Source organism: Meriones unguiculatus, chromosome 3 (assembly GCF_030254825.1).
Source record: "Meriones unguiculatus strain TT.TT164.6M chromosome 3, Bangor_MerUng_6.1, whole genome shotgun sequence".
In the NCBI taxonomy this organism is placed as follows: domain Eukaryota; kingdom Metazoa; phylum Chordata; class Mammalia; order Rodentia; family Muridae; genus Meriones; species Meriones unguiculatus.
In genome coordinates this window covers 134,322,017-134,338,695 of record NC_083351.1, presented here as the reverse complement: position 1 = coordinate 134,338,695, position 16,679 = coordinate 134,322,017, and the positions used below count along the sequence as shown (strand labels likewise).

Sequence of the window (16,679 nt, the reverse complement as noted above, 5' to 3'; positions counted from 1 at the left end):
ACATTCTCACATTCTTCCTTCCCTCATGTGTGTTCTCTTAATAAACACATAAGAGATACAGAATAAAATACCATATAAATAGGTCAACAGAACAAACATGCCAATAAAAAACAACACTGTTGCCTATAGGAAAAGGTAGAGTAGAAGATGGGACCACCAATAAGCAGAAAGGATTCTGGGATAGAGCCAGGCTCAGGGAGATTCATCTGGGAAGATGTGCAGAGGTCAGACACATGGTACCTGAGCAAGGTTAGTATAAATGGGCTATTTTAAGTTATGATCTAGTCAGAGAAGAGTCTAGTTATATGGCTCAGGTATTTGTAGAGGAGGTTGGAGCCCAGAGGAAGAAAAAGCACCCCTTTACAATCAACAATTTATACCAAAGTTAAAAAGGAAGTTTTATGTCAAAGTCTTTATATTTAATCAAAACTGTTACTAGCTTTTTTAACAGGACACCTGTAGCCCTATAAATCTGATTTTTAAAAATCTGAACAATATAAACAGTCCTGATGAGACCTGATAGGCCAGGGTCAGAAGAAGGGGAGGAAGACCTCCCCTATCAGAGGACTGGGGAAAGGGCATGGGAGGAGAAGAGGGAGGGGGCCATAGCTGGGATACAAAGTGAATTAATTGTAATAAATAAAAAAGTATAATACATTGTAGTAAATAAATAACTAAATAAAATATTCAAAATACTTTTGAACAAGTAGTTTTTAAATCACTGTAACAGTTCTCCAGCCTTTCAAAAACTGAAGTAAGTTAATCATATTTCTCTATGTTCCTAACACTCTTTCATTTGTAAAGAGTAGATGAACACACACACGCACATATACACACCAGGGCTAGAGTTGTAGCTCAAGGGTAGAGCACATGCTTAGCATACCCAAGGCCCTGGGTCTGATTCTCAGAACCCACATGCAAAGAAAACATTTAGCTGCTTTGTTCTGATCAATCTAACACACACAATATTCACAGCAGCCACTCCCTCTCAGCAGAGCTGCCCTTCAGAATGGTGGTGACATTCACTCAGGTGTGCTTGACAAACAGCTAAGTAGTTTTCTCTACTCAGCTCTTACCTGTTCATCTCTCTGTCTCCATTCTTGCCAGTTTTCTTCCTTTGACTCCTTCTGGGCTGGGTTTGGCAATGAAAGCTCATGCTGAACGTTGCAAATGGCATGGGAGGATTTCTGGGGAATTTTCTTAAAAGCAAGATTCCTGAGCTAAAAAGTAAGCACAAAATATATTAAATTTAGTGTATCAATGCTAGTGATTTTAACTTTAAAATGTTTTAAAATATTTCTACTATATTAACTTATACAATTGAAAGTTATTTATGGATTTTATTTATCGTTACTCTTAAATTTATTTAAAAGTTTACTACCCAAAGTCTCACTCTGCTGTCCAAGCCATCAGCACAGCCTCCTGAGAAGCTGGAGAACAAGCACAGGCTGCCCCTTTTAAGACTGTTTTAACCTAAGAACATGAGCACCACACTGCCCCAGTCTGCTCAGGCAGCTATGTGTTCAGCAAGTAGCTGAGCTCCTGTGATGGGCACAGTGCTGTGACGGGCACAGTGCCTGCGGCAGTGCAGGACAGCAAATGCTCAGCCTTAGGGAAACACACAAACAACTCCAGTGGCTACCTCATTTGCTTCACTCTGTTGCTGTTCCTTCTTTTTTCTTCTTTTCTCTCTTTTTTTCTCATTTGTAGTTGATTTGTTTCCCAAAGCTTGAGACTTCCCATTATTCCGGCCTTTGCCTTTCCCAGGCTCGGAATCAGAGCCACTGCCACTATCCACTTGTAACAGGGCAAAACGAGAGGCAGTTGTGAGCACAGAGCTAAGGACTGCTGAAGCCATGGTTCACAATGGTTTAAAGCGCTTGTGCCAACAGTAACTCCTGTGGGCAAGGAGAAGAGGGAGATGAGAAACACACTGAAGAAAACTTCTTCTAGTTTCTCGAACAGCCATACATATAAAATACGTTCCTCCTGGCATCACATGTGGCAGTGTTTGGATTTGTACCCACAATTCTATTGGCACTAACATATTTTTAACCAAAGTAAACAAAGTTATTCAAAAGAAAATGAGGGTTTTATTTATTTCACAGGTAACAATACAGAACTACAGTCAATAATAATATTCATTTCCACATCTGACTTTAGAAGGTCTTAACTGTCTTTTTAAATGCTTCTGTGGTATACATACACTCACAGTAAGGATCCTAAATCACCATGGTCTGCCATGAGGAGGAACAGCACTTTTCATTATACACAAAGACCTTCCTTCATGTTTATCACTGAATTCCAAGGGAACAAAAGAAAACTAGAAGAATATTCTCATATTTAATGTTGAACTTTGATTATAAAGACTGAAGCTTACAACTAATTAAAAAAATGATAAAGACCTCAAATTCCCTCAACCATGAATTCATGACTGGTCCTGTCATTCTTGTCAAAAGCCTATGGCTGCAAGGTCATAGGACCTAGAGGGTACTTACTGCTGGTGTTTTGCTGGAAAGGCATGCCAAACCATCTTGATCAGTGAAACTCTTAGCCTTGGCAAGAGACAATTTTTTGTTTGCAATGGAATGCAAATAAAAGAATAAGTGACTTCAGTGCTCACTGCACGCAGGAGCCCGCTGAGGGCAAAAGAGGGCATTGCACCCCCTATAATTGCTATACAGAACTACCATGTAGGCGGTGAAAACCAAACCTGGGTCCTCTGCAGAGGCAGTAAGTGTTGTTGTTGTTGTTTTTAAAGATTCATTTATTTAAGTATATATGTGTGTATACAGTATTCTGCCTGCATGTGTGCCAGCAGGCAGAAGAAGGTAACAGAACTCATTATAGATTCATTATAGATGGTTGTAGCCACCATATGGTTGCTGGGATTTAAACTCAGAACCTTTGGAAGACCAACCAGTGCTCTTAACCTCTGAGCCATAAGCACTAAATGACTCCTTCAGCCTGAAATACCAGCTTTGAAGGACACTGTGTTCTCTCTACACTTCTTCTAAATTCCTGGGCGCATATGCTACACTGGGATGGGGCTAGCCAGGTTTGACAGAATCTGAAACCACAATGATTTAAACACTTAATAACCTGTGCTAAGCATGTGCCTTGAACAAAACAATTGTGCCACTTTAAGCTACTAAGATTTTCTGGCTGTTACCGCAGAATAATCCAGCTTCATCATGACGTATTTTAAAGACATAGCCTTTCCATTCTCGAACTGATATTAAAACCACAATTTTTATACTTGAATTGCTCTGAATTAGTTAAATGTTTATAAATATCTATTCTAAAAAATTTCTCCAAAGCTCAGAGAATTTTCTTTCTGGAGCAAAGAGCAGTCTCAAGTTTATCCTCACAAAGTTTCTTTCAGATCTTTGAACGACCAAGAAAGGCCTAGGGAAGTCATTACCTCTGGAACAGTCACCTTTACACAAAAGGAGCCTTGCTTGGTGTTTGGTGATAGTTGGCTGTTCATATGCATGCTGCCATGCTCGTCATAGTGATGAGTGTCCTGTCCCTTGGAAATGCACCTGGTCTGACAGCTGCCATCCCTGCAGTCCCTCAGCTGAGCCTGCAGAACTACTGAGAGCTGATGTTGCCATGCTGGGGGTGCCCAAGGAGCAAAACACACAGCACAGGAGGAGGAGCCCCAGCTCCTATGAGCAGACTCTGAGCAACAGCTTTACACTGCTAAATACTGACACTTTCCCTCCTTTACTAGCTAATAACATGCTCTTTCAATAGCGCAAAAATCCATATACAAGGTGCATATTTGAACAATGCATACATGTTCTGCAATCAGAGCTCTGTCATCAGTTTAAAACACTTAATGTTAGAAACTCCAACCTAATTTGAATTATTGAATTTATACAAATTCAGTATTTAGTGCCTGTCCTGTTACCTTATGTTGTTTTATTTCTCCTGATAACATTATTTTTAAGTGTGAATGTAAATTAGCTCCATATGTACATTTACAGCTCTCTTTCCAGTTTTGAGATAAGATGACTTTTCCTTTATGTCAGAAATGCAGATGTCAAATGGTAGATGGCACTGACCCAGGAGCACAGCCTAGGAGCCAGAGAGTCCAATCTGCTACTCAGTGTGGCCCCTAGATGACCTACTATTGTCTTTCTCTGTGAAATGGGAACAATGGCACTGACTCACCAAGCTGCTGTCAAATCTTAGTAGGTCAGTATATGTATACTGTGTTTAGTGGCACCACAGCCCTTTAATGTTGGCATTTGACTGTAATGTCTTGTATGAGTTAAATGTGGCACAAGTATTTAAAATGTGACTAAGCACAATGACTCTACTACAAAACATGCTCTGAAATGCAAACCAACACTTGCCTATCTAGAAACTAAGGCTTTAACCTTTGAAATCAAAGAAAAAAGCTTTGAGTCAGCAAAGCCCCACCAAGGCCTGATGAGCACACTCGGTGCACAGAAGGACAAACATGTGAGACCCACAACTACAGCTGGGACTGCCTTACACAGGGGACACACACAAGTGCCTCCAGAATGAGCAAAAATGACGAAAGGCAAACAACAAGACCGTTAGAATAAACCTTTCAACTGAGAGAAGAACCAACAATAAGCATTCATAAGGCAAAGTTCTCTGAAGAAGGCTGTACCATCTCAACATCTCCAATGTTACAACAACTGCAAAAGGGTAGAGTGCAAAGGGAACAACCCTGAGCAATGCTGAGTCCTTATTCTCACAGGATTAAGGGTGCAAAAAAGAACGGGATAGTGCCAGTCACTTCAACAATAACATAACACATTACTATATGTTAACTATTTAATAAAGTAAGTATATTAAAGACAAAACAATGCCTGACAGTCTTCCAAAGGTAAAATGACAGGGCTCATGTGGTCCCTGTTCTTTTTTTAAGATCAGGGTTCACACCAGGTAGTGGTAGCACTCACTTTTAATCCCACTTTTAATTAAAAAGTGAGGCAGGTGGATCTCTGTGAGTTCAAGGCCAGTCTGGTCTACAGAATGAGTTCCAGGACAGCCAGGGCTACACAGAGAAACCCTGTCTCAAACAAACAAGACCAGGATTCACTGAGTAAGCCAGGCCAGCTTGAGGTCACTCTGAAGCGCAGGCTGGCCTCCCAGGTGCGGGTGACAGGCATGCATGTGAGATAAGACAGGCAGCACATCCTCTACCTCAGCAGCCGTTAGAATCTACGTGCCATGCCTTGGGCAGAGTCATCAGGACTTCTGACGTGGCATGTAAACTTTAAACAAAACAGAATTTAATATAAGAATCACATCTAATTTTATACCTTACCAATACCATTGGCAGTTACTAACAGCTTTTCACTGTTAAGTTCTAATTGTACAAGCATGACTTTTCCTGTTTCCATTTTCCATCTTTTCTTCAGGTACCTGCCAAATTCCTAAACACACCTGTCCTAACACTTTGGTTATTCTCACACCTTCTCTCAAGACACTCTTGCATACACCACAGCTGCTTGCACAATCATAGGACCCCGCCTTCTTGGACCAGATCTCAAATCACAGGACACGATTCTTTTCCATCCTCTTCCTCCAAGTGGCTACCAAAATGTATAGATTCCCTTCCCTGTTTTTAATTTTAAAATCCAATAAAATGGTCCTTGATATTTTGTTTTGTTTTCTTCTATTTTGATCCTTGACCTTAAAAAATAAAAAGGAAAAGCTAAATGCTTAGGATTACTCATTGAATTTTCAATGACTCCTATAAAAAACAAAACTTGAAAAGAGAAAATTACTATCTATCCTCCAACTGAAAAAGCAGAATAGACCCAATACAGTGTGGCATTTCCTACCATGCATCAAAATAAACTAGAAAGTTAGAATTGGTAGTCAGATGGTGGCCATTCATTTCTGAGATGCCCAAGAATGCAAGGGAAGGAGAGCATGCTTCTAAGGGCCTGTTTGCCTCACTAATCAACTTTCCAAGAACTTCCAGAGACAGCCATTTCATGCAATCACCAACTCCTTTAGTCTTAAAAAACTGTGTTGGGTGTGGCAGAGCACGCCTTTAATCGTAGCACTTGGGAGGCAGAGGCAGACACGCCTACAAAGGGAGTCCAGGACAGCCAGGGTTACACAGAGAAATCCTGTCTCAAAAAACAAAACCAAACCAAAACCAACAACCCTACATCTCCCAAAGTTTTAAAGTGCTTCCTTCAGGGTGTGGCGCTCCTTTAGTCTGTGTCCCAAGCTTGAGGATCTTCACCTCCAGGGAGTGACATGGCTCCCTCACTCCTGCTCCTCTTCAAGCATGCTTAGTTCTCACATGTTCATCTTCACACTTACATAATTAAGGCGCACAATATAAACGGAAGAATAACAGCCCCCACTAAAGCAGATTTATAAATATGGTGTTAACTATATGAACACTTATATATTAGTAAATACTACAAAGTAAAGTTTTAAATCAAGAAATCTAAATACAGTTTTCTATTTTTTTTTTCTCTCCACCCTTTGAGTCTTCCACTAAAAATGAATCTGGTGCTGGGGGAGTAGCTTAGTATGGGACAGCTGCTTTGCTTTCCAGGATGACTAACATTAATGAAAAGTAAACTTTTCCTCCAGAAAATAAAATGGTAAGGCTAGTGTAAAGGTTGATGAATGACAAAAGAAGTTTACAAGGTAACTTAAATGCTGCAGGGAAAAGTCAGAAGAAACAAGTCTTAAAAAAAAAAAAAAAGCATGCAATTTATCATTTACAGCTCCATCTCGTCATTAGAAGACCTTCACTGAGGCTGCAGTAATATCAAACATGCAACGAAATTGCCAGCATTCTCCGTACTCTAAAATCCAGCTACCTGCTTCTTTACTATTATGGCATGTTAGATTTCTACAGTGACTTCTCATACCTCTGGTTCCTCAGGAACACAGAGCACCAGGGTGTCCTGAGCACCGCAGCCCGTTCCTTCATCCCTGTCTTCATTTGCGAAGTTCCTAGAGTCTAGAATGTATCTTCCACTTGGAATTTACCCACCCCTCAAATTTAGCCCCGTTGCAAGTGACTCCAGTCTGCCCTACGCACCTGTGCGCTGTCTTTAATATTCCTACACTGACATTTACTTGCTACTCAGTGGATCCCTTACGATAGCTGTCATTGTGTCTAGCTCCCTACTGTCCCAACTTCAAAACACTAAACAACATGCCTCTCCTCTTTGTGTTCCAAAAAAACATCCAGGACTTGGCATACTCATTAACAGACTAAGTTTATCAGATAGTTGTGAGAGTGCATACCTGCAGTCTCAGGACTGCTTGGGTAAGGCATAAAAGGGCATAAGTTCAAGGCTAGGCTGGGCTACATGGTAGGGAACTCTTAGCAAAAAGAAAGAAGAAATAACATTAAATTAACAAGGAGACCAAGCTTACTGGTTGGGGCCTAACTACACTCTCCAAGTAGAGTGCTACACCTGTGTGTGCACAGAAATGTGCACTTCTGAACTAGACAAACGAGGGTGCAAAGTACGCTTAGCGAACAATCGGTTCAAAACTGCTTCATTAAGAGTACCATCACAACACATTAGTCCTACAACTAATTTCTTTCTAGGAATCTTGTTTTTACAGGAAGCTTTTGATTTTGTGTCAAAGTGCTGATTTTTAAAAGGTGAAGGTGTGAGCGAGATAAGCAACAGGCTAAGTTTCTAGCAAGCAACAGGCTAAGCTACAACCAGCAAGATTTACGAATGATCTATCTTCTTGGTCTCTATGAAGGGCCACAGCTATTATGACCTCCTTCCTCTATGACATCACTAGATTCAGGAAAGAACTTGGTCCAGGGAAACTCAATTACCTACTTTTTACTTAAGAACAACCAATTTCACCCTCTTTAAAAAATGAGCAGTGGTTACTGCCTATCAACGCTGTCTATCCACCAGAGACTTTGGAAAGTGAAGGCCAAGTTAGTTAATGTGGCCATTTGCAGGGTCTCACCGTGTAGCCTAGATTGGGATCAAACTGTCGATCTTGCTGTCCCAGACTCTTGAGTCCTGAAATACAGGCATCTACCACTACAACCAGCCGGAGAGGCCTTGGTGAAATCCAACATTAAAAACAACAAACTTAGATGACTTAGACCAGAAAAGATTCTGGGTTTGACGCCAAGCACTACCCCCAACGCCATCACAAAGTGAGGCTAAAATGAAGTGACATCAGTATCACTAATCTCTGTGCCTGTCATTTTGACTTCCTAAAGCTAAGGTTCACAAGGATCTAAGGACCAAGTGCATTCCAAAACTTTGCTCCCAACACACTTACTGCAAATGGCATAAGCTTAAAGGTATACCCCAAATCACACACCCACTCAGACACACCCCAAACACACACTAGTTAAGCACAGCTTCCCTTCTCTAACCTGCAGTTCTTAATTTCTGTGGGTTGAGACCGTTAAAAAGCAAGCAAGCAAGCAAGCAAACAAAAAACCCCAAACATGTACTAATGAAGCTCAAGGATTTTCACTTGCAGGCAACATCCCTCTGATCCACGTGTAGGTTCTTGCTCCATAGTTTGTGCTACAAGCCCCTAGGTTAGGCTTATTACACGTTTCCTTTGATCTTTGACGATAACCTCACTAAACAGGCTTTGACTACTTACCAATTTTAGTGGCATAAACTAGCGTAGGGAAGCCCTAGGTTTCTAGAAGGACTCTCAACATAGTATTACGGTTTTTAGGTAGTTTCTCCAGTATCTTTGGAGCTACAGCTTAACTTCATCCTGGATACGTTCCCAGAAACAGGCGAGGGTGCAGAGCGGTGCGTTTTCAGGGCTACTTGAAAAAAGCCTTTCGTCTTGGGCTAGAACTCTCCACCGACATCCACCGAGGAAGATGGCACGGGGAGGGGGCGGGGCGGACAATGGAATAAACTTTTGTCCTAACGGCTCGGTATCTACCATCAGCCTGACGCAGGCGACCCCACCACCACGCGTGGCCGTTCGAGGCTCGCCTGAGAACCGTGCTCGTCTACCTCTGGCTGCCGGGAGGGCGGTGTGCGGTCCCTCACTCTCCCTCCTCCGGGAACCAAAGGCAAATCTCACGCACGAGCGGTTCCGGGTGCTCCAAAACTTGTTCGCGAAGTACCCGGAGAAAGAGCGCGGGCTGGGCGAGCCCCCGCTGCAGCCGAGACGCGGCGTCCGAGCCTGCGAGCAACACCCGCGTCAGGTGGGCAGCCTCCCGGGGGCGGCGGGCCGGCCGCACCTGTCACCCCCGGCGGGCCAGGCCTGCGGCCCGCACCCCCCCCGCCCCGGCCCCACGCCGCAGCCTCCGCGGCCCTCTCGCCCTTCCCGCCGCCCGGCCCGGTCCGCCCCCCCCCACCCCCCGCCTCAGGCCTCACTCGGCCGCGTCGCCTCAGCCGCGAGCTGCGGGGCTCCGCGGACTCACCGGGCCTCGCCGCGGCGCGGCCGCTGTCCTCTCCCCCGCCGCTCCCGCGCTGGCCCCGGGCGTTGGGCGCGGGGCGCGGGGCGTCCGCAGTAACGGGCCCGCGGCCGGGCGGCGGTCGCGCGGCCGGCGGAGCGGAGCGGAGCGGACCCGCAGGCCTGGCGCCCGCAGCGGCGCGCGGGCTTCTCTCCCGAGGGGTCGCGGTGCGGCGCGGCGCGGCGCGGCGGACGCCGGCTCTGAGGAGAGGTCCGCGGGTGACGGACCGCGGAGGACCAGAACCACCTGCTGGAGGAGCGGCGCTACGGGGGCCGCGCAGGGTCCAAACGGCTCGCGTAGGCGGCGGCTCCGCGGTCCTCGGGGTCGCCGCGCCGGGAAGGTGGGAGGCCTTCCGGGACGGAGGCTTAGGCCGCCGGTCGCGCGGCGCGGCGGGATCGCCGGGCTCTCGAGAGGCCAGGGGGCGGAGGAGGACCTCCAGTCGGTGAGGGAGGGCGGTGCCGCCAGCCGAGATGCAAACAGCCAGACGGCCTCGAATTCCCTCGGGAAAACAGGACTGCTCAGTTCTGCCGCCCCCGACGCCTGTAGGGGCTTGGTTTAGTTTTGCAAGCAAAGTTAAGCGGCTTACCCAAACCCTCCAGCTAACGGCGGAGCTGTGCCGCTGTCCCACAGGAGTCACAGCAGCCGGCAAGATGCTGCAGGGAGACCGAGGGGACTTGAAGTTATCCTCGAACGCACAGAGAGAGAGAGGAAGAGGCAAAGACAGAATTATAGCAGAGAGAGGAAAGAGAGAGAGAGGGAGAGAGAGAGAGAGAGAGAGGAGAGAGGCAAAGACAGAATTATAGCAGAGAGAGAGAGGGGAGAGAGAGAGGCAAAGACAGAATTATAGTAAACGCCAAACCACCATAGGGCCTTGTGGAACAAACAGCGCTACACAGGATCCAAGGACTGCGTGCATCTGTGGGGTAGCGCGAGGGAAGAGGCATTTGGCATTGACCTGGGAAGAGGTGGGGTTTTGTGGGGAGGCCTCAGGGCCCTTAGATGGAGGCTATTGGACGCTGCATTCCACAATTAGTGAAGATGCTAGAGGTTGGGGCATGCTGACAAGTGGCAGAGAAAACTGAAAATGGGAAGCAAGTGCCAAGTATAAGGCAGTTTTTTGTTTTTTGTTTGTTTGTTTGTTTGTTTTAGGGTTTAGAAGTTCGGAGGAAGAAAAGGCGGCTTTTGCTTTGTAAGTACTGTCTGAAGGAATTCAGATGTTAGGAGATGGAAAACTGACAGCCCCGTGTAGACCAGGTAATAACGAGATTAGAAGAGCTACCGAGCTGTGATGATACACACCTATGACCCCAACACTTGGGAAGCTGAGCCAAAAAGTGAGTCCAATGCCAGGGCTTACACAGAAGATTGATCTGGGATAAGACTGAGATGAAGGAGTTCAGGAAGAATTTGAAATGATTGAGAAACGATGTGGCAGTACATTCTACGGGATTTGACAACTCGATTAATTAGAGTTAGGAAGAGAGAAAATGGGGGCTTGAGCCTGGGAAAATGAATACTCAGAAGAGAAAGGAGGCAGCTACTTTTTCAGAAAAGATTCAGTTTAGATTTGAAGGATTGAGGGCAGTTAGAAGTTAGAGAAGTTCCAAAAGAGGTGAAAGACTAGAGCGCACACAGGGGCTGGGGGATAGCTGAGTGGGTAGCTTGGGTTCTAACTCCAGAATGAATGTAAGAACTCCCAGCATGGTAGCATGCATTTGTTGTCCCAGAGATTAGCAGGCAGTGACAGGTGGATCCCTGGGTCTTGCTAGCCAGCCTGTACCCCTGTTTCCCCACAAAGACAGCACTCAATGAATGATAACCAAAGTTGTCCCTGTAGCCTCCATATATACATGCATACACATCCACCTGCATGTACATGAACACCAAAGCATGGACACCTACCCCCCCACACACACACTCACAAAAGAAAATAGAAACTCCTCAGCCTCATAGGCTATTACTGTGAAAGAAGGAGGCAGACTCAGTTACATCATCCTTAGAGTCTTGCTACCCCAAGTAAGGCCACATCCAAGTTAGCAACAAGTTTTTAGAAATGCTCCCATTAATAACAGCTGCTTCAAAGAAGTTATGGGAGGTGCTGCCCCCTTCAGAGTTTGGATGTAGATGAAGAAAGTAAACAAGGAGGGGGAGCAGCAGCAGCAATAGCAGCAGCAGAACCTGGGTAAGGCACCAGAACAGGGACTGCAATCTCATCAAAGCTGGGCCTAGGGAGTGTGGGTCAGACCCACACACTGTGGAGGCTGAAAGCATGTGGGGGAGAAAAAACAAACAAACCCGTGTTTGTGGTTTATGATTGGTTGCCTCCATCACCACACCAGCCATATTCTTGCTGAGAGCTCTATAGACTCTTGCTTTCTGACTGGGCATTGCCTAGAGAGACAGAGTCCTTGCTGTGTGCACACACTCGGGACATGTTGAAATAAGAGGGTGGATTGATAGATTAGGAACAGAGCGTCCTTTTTCAGCAGAGCAAGGAGCAAGGTCATCTTGCTAATTGTTTGTCACAGTTCACGTCCCTGAACACAGACTGCTTTTCTCAGCCTCTTTGGTCAGTGTGCCCATGTATTATTTCCAGTAGATGAACAGGAACTGTGCCTGCCATGCCAGGTAGGGCCCTTCACTTGAGCAGGGGTCTTCCTCCACTTGTTTCCTCTTTGTCACCTGGACCTAGGACATAGCAGCTCTGCTTCAATTATCCAGATTACTTCAAGCCACAAGAAAGTGCCTGGATGAAGAAGAGTTTCCCCATCTTGACCCAAAACACCCAATTATTTGATGATGGATTTGCATTGAGTTAGAACTTTAAGGCTCTGGGGTTCATTTCTTTGTAGCCATTTGGCCTCTTGTGGGTAACACCGCATTAACTAAGTCATAAAGGAGAAGCAGGCATGTCTGAGTGAAGAAGAGAGACAAAATGAGCTTTTCAGACACAACTAAAGCCTTCAGTAAAGGGTCAAGAAATTACAGTGAGAATAGTCAGTCAGTCATACATTCTTTTGCAGGTCATGTGCAGGCACTGAGTGGGCAGTTCAGGCACTAAGCAGGACAGGGAGTTGGCCAGGAAGTGTAATAGGGAAGATGGGTGAAGTATTGAAGGTAGAAACAAAGGGAGCATTATTATGTCAGGTATGGTAGGAGGGAAGGTTAAAAGGGTAAGGCGCATCTAGAAATATGGTAAAGTTGGGAATGGAGAGGTGGTTCAGTGGTTAGGGGCACTGCTGCTCTTGCAGAGGACCTGGGTGGGTCTGATTCCCAGCATCCACATGGCTCACAAACATCTGTAACTCCAGTCTCAAGGGATCTGACATCCACAGGCACCAGGCATGAATGTGGTGCACAGGTGCAGGCAAACATCCATAAACATTAAAAAAAATAAAATATGGTAAGGTTTCTAAACTGGTACACTAGACCAGGTTAAATAGTTTTTAGAACCTGGGTCTTACAGGAAATTACCTAAAAACAACACAGTTGGGGACTTAGGATCTACACATTAAAATTAAAAGGGATCTAATATCAGGGTGCCAGGAGTGGCTGTGACAATGAGAATGTGTGCTGTACTTCAGATCCTAAGGGGCTCCCCAGAGGCCTATCTGGTGAAGGCCTGTTGCACAGAATCTTTGGGGGTATCTTTAAGATACAATGTACTCTGGCTGTGAAGTTTGCTCCCTGCCATGATACTCCCCACAGGCTCCAAGGCAACAGTGAGTCATGCACCAGAGCACACAAAACTGACTCCTGAAGTTTGCCTTTTCTCTTTTTAGCTGACTGCCTCAGGTACTCCTTGTGATGATAGCTGACTAATAGGGGACCAGCAGGAGAAAGACCTTTGAAGAAGGAAAGGTCAAAGAGTCGAGAGGCAATGAGGGGTTTGAAAGGAATATGCACTTACTGTTTATGAGTGTGCAGTGTCTTGTTAGCAACACGGCACGCACACAGCAGTGGTCTAAGACCACAGGTCTCCTAAGCCCTGTGCATTGCACAGGGCTGCCCAGCTGCAATTCCAGTACTCAGGAGGTAGAGGCAGCAGGATCATGAGTTTGCTGCCAGCTTAAGCTACAAAGAGTCCAAGGCAAGCGAGATCCCACCACAGAGAAATAAAAACCCAACCAAACAGCCAACCAAGCTAGTGCTGCCTAATGACATCTAGCTGCCTTAGTCTGTGTAAGTGGCCTCTGTGATGTCCATGACTAAAGCACCTCTCCATCTGCTTTTCAGAACTTATCCCAGCCATTATACAGGAACTCTACTACACTTATGTGTCTACATGAAAGAGCTTCTCTTTGTTCCCCCCAAAACCCCATATGAAAGGCTTGGTTGCCACGGCAGTGCTTTTGGCAGTTGGTTGAACCTTAAAGAGGTGGAGCCTGGTAGAAGGTCTTTAAGTCAATGGGGGCAGCTCCTGAAGGGTTAACGGAACTCTACATCTTCCCTTATTTAACCCCTGGCAATGAAGTAAGTGGTTTTACTTGCAAAACGCTCCTGTCCCAATGCAAAGGGGCCAGCCAGGTCATTTGGGGACCTCCAAGACTGAGCCAGAATTATTTACAACTTACAAAATAGTTTCTCTTTGTAAGTTGTCTACTACCTTAGGTACTTAACACCATAATTCAAAGCTGATTAGCCTGGAGTGGGAACCAGCTAGCCCAAGAGAAGGGATCTCTAAAGGTGAGGTTTGGGGCACTGTGGTGAGGAGTATGACTTTTAACCTCTTACAGTGAAGCTATCCACACTATCAGAGATTTCACTAGATTTCTATCACTGACTTTCAAATGTAGGTTAATACTCGACAATGTACATATTATTTGAAGAAGCCCCTTGCATGAAAGACCAGCCTAAATGAAAAACAAGAACTTTTAAAAAGAATAAGGTTGGGAGGGGGTTTTAATAAAACCAGTGCACAGGCACAAAAAAGATGTCAGTTTTTTTAAAAACTGAAATTAATATTTCCTTATCATTTCGTGTGTATGGTGTTTGGATTGCATCTGTGTCCATGCACCACACATATGCAGCGCCCTGAGGCCAGAACAGTGCATTGGATCCCCTGGAACTGGGATAGAGATGGCTGTGAGCCTCCATGTGGATACCAGGACTAGAACCCTGGTCTTCTGGAAGAGCAGTTGCCTAGTCAGGGTTACTATTGTTATGATTAAATACCATGACAGAGAGCAACTTGGAGAGGAAAGGGTTTATTTGGCTCACACTTCCACATCACTGTTCATTACTGCAGGAAGTCAGACAGGAGCTCAAACAGGGAAGGAACCTGGAGACAGGAGCTGATGCAGAGGCCATGGAGGGGGCTGCCTACCAGCTTGTTCCCTATGGCTCACTCAGGCTGCTTTATGAAGAGCCCAGAACCACCAGCCCAGGGGTGGCACCACCCACAGTGGGCTGGGTTTCTCCCATCAATCACTAATAAGAGAATCCCCTACAGGCTTCCTGAGCCTGACCTTACTGGAAACCTGTGTACAGCTTATGTCAAGCTGACATAAACTCAGCAGCACAAGCAGCAAGTGCTCTTAACTGCCAAGCCAGCTTTCCAGACCAAATTCTTAAATATTCTGATACCCATCTGCTTTACCAGAGAGAAGTACTCCATTCAAATAAGGGTACAAATCAAGAAACATGAAAATAGGAGGGTCTGATAAACAGCAGAAACTCCCTTAGCCTAGGGGGCCCTAGGAAGACTGCCAGGCCTAGAGAACAACAGGCCCACCCTGGTGCCAGCGAGTAGTGCATCCGCAGAGCGCCAGTCTCCAGAATGGGGTGGCGGTGGTGTGTTTGAACCATGTGAACGTAACCTCCCAACTCCGGTAGGACACAGATGACATGCTGATAGCTATAGAGAAAAGCAGACAGACTAAAAGCAGGGTTTATAAACGCCAAGGAAAACATGTTTCTAGCAGAGTGCTTGCTCAAGGATAGCAGTTTCACCCACCAGCCAATGACGCTGAGGGAGAAGGGAGTGTGCTGCTTTGTGGTTCCCATCTGCTCTGCCACACACACTACCAGGCATGCAGGGAGCAGAACTGCAGACACCGCTGCTGTGAGGCCTAACGGAAGGAATCCTTTACTGTGGAAAGCTGCTCTAACGACACAGTGGGGCAGTGGACTGCTGACTGGTACATGAAGTACCATGGGCGATGTTCATGTAATCGGTATATATTTGGAAATAAGTCCCATGACAATTATACTGTGTGCTACACAGTTTTAACTACCTGACATTCTGGGGGAACTATGGAAACACTAATTAAAACAAACAGGTGATTGACGGGAGTTAGCACAGATGGGTGACTCGTCAGAGCACTGAGGATTTTTATTTGGGCCTGTGAGACTATTCTCCATGATGCTGTAATGGTGAAAACTTGTATTTACAGTTGTTTGACCCCTTAGAATGTAAAACTTAGATAGTAAACCCTCATATAAAGTGTGGACATCAGGTAATAAGGATGGTCTGTGAGCTGAGCCTAGTGGCTCACATTGGTAACCTCAGCCTCAGGAGGCTGGAGATCACAAGTTCAAGGCTGGCCTGGGCTACACATCAGAGCTTGGCAGCGGGTAGGAGGAAGGTATGAGTTATGACAAGTGCATAACTGTTGAGGGAGCCACACAGGCATGCAATTGGGTAGGTATGTGGCCCCTCTACCTTCAGCTCCTTTGTTATGGACCGAATGCTTCTCTTAAAATATAATCCACTTAGAAGGAAAGACAGAAACCTCAACAAGGACAGCCTCCCCTCTTCCAGAATACTACAGTACTCGAGGGCAGCAGTGGGGCGCGCAGAGAAGTTAGGTGAGCTGCTGAGCCTGCCTCTTGACTTGAATGGCATGTTCTGTATTATGTGAGAGCTCACCCACTGTCCATTTGGGATATGTGCATTGAGGGCAGGGGGAATAATAGGTAAAATATTTAAAAGAAACTTAAAGAGAACTAAAGCAGAGGCCGAGCGTGGTGGTACACACTTTTAATCCCAGCACTCAGGAGGCAGAGGCAGGTCTATGTAGTGAGACTGTCTCAAACAATAACAACCAAACCCAAAACAAGCAGGTTACTGTCTCTGGTCCCAAGGACCAGATATTAAAAGTTTGCCTTTAATATCTACCTTGCTTGTTCGTGGTGGGACACACTAAATTCTCTGTGAGATACTGGGAATTCAATGTAGGGCCTTGTAAATGCGAGGCAAGCACTCTGACACCGAGCCATTTTCCTAGCCCTCAGGAAG

General features: G+C 45.7%; 1 protein-coding gene and 1 long non-coding RNA gene across 5 annotated transcripts in view; one reads left to right on the top strand and one right to left on the bottom strand.

The window, feature by feature from the left end:
- The window catches only part of Gkap1 (G kinase anchoring protein 1), a 40,620-nt gene extending 30,250 nt beyond the window's left edge, over positions 1–10,370 (bottom strand). Inside the window, exons 1-3 of one of the 4 annotated variants that reach the window (XM_060380569.1) lie at positions 10,026–10,370; positions 1,643–1,898; positions 1,077–1,220 (exon numbers count right to left, since the gene is read on the bottom strand). In XM_060380569.1, coding sequence (XP_060236552.1) covers positions 1,077–1,220; positions 1,643–1,858 — 360 coding nt within the window. In that variant the 5' untranslated portion in view covers positions 1,859–1,898; positions 10,026–10,370. Of the gene's footprint in view, positions 1–1,076; positions 1,221–1,642; positions 1,899–8,972; positions 9,132–9,406; positions 9,538–10,025 lie in introns of those variants that run through there. The other 3 variants (XM_060380571.1, XM_060380570.1, XM_060380572.1) reach the window with 3 other exon arrangements.
- The window catches only part of LOC132653143 (uncharacterized), a 48,268-nt gene continuing 40,641 nt past the window's right edge, over positions 9,053–16,679 (top strand). The window contains exons 1-2 of the long non-coding RNA XR_009590878.1: positions 9,053–9,187; positions 10,589–10,628. This is a non-coding gene — a long non-coding RNA (uncharacterized LOC132653143). The remainder of the gene's footprint in view (positions 9,188–10,588; positions 10,629–16,679) is intronic.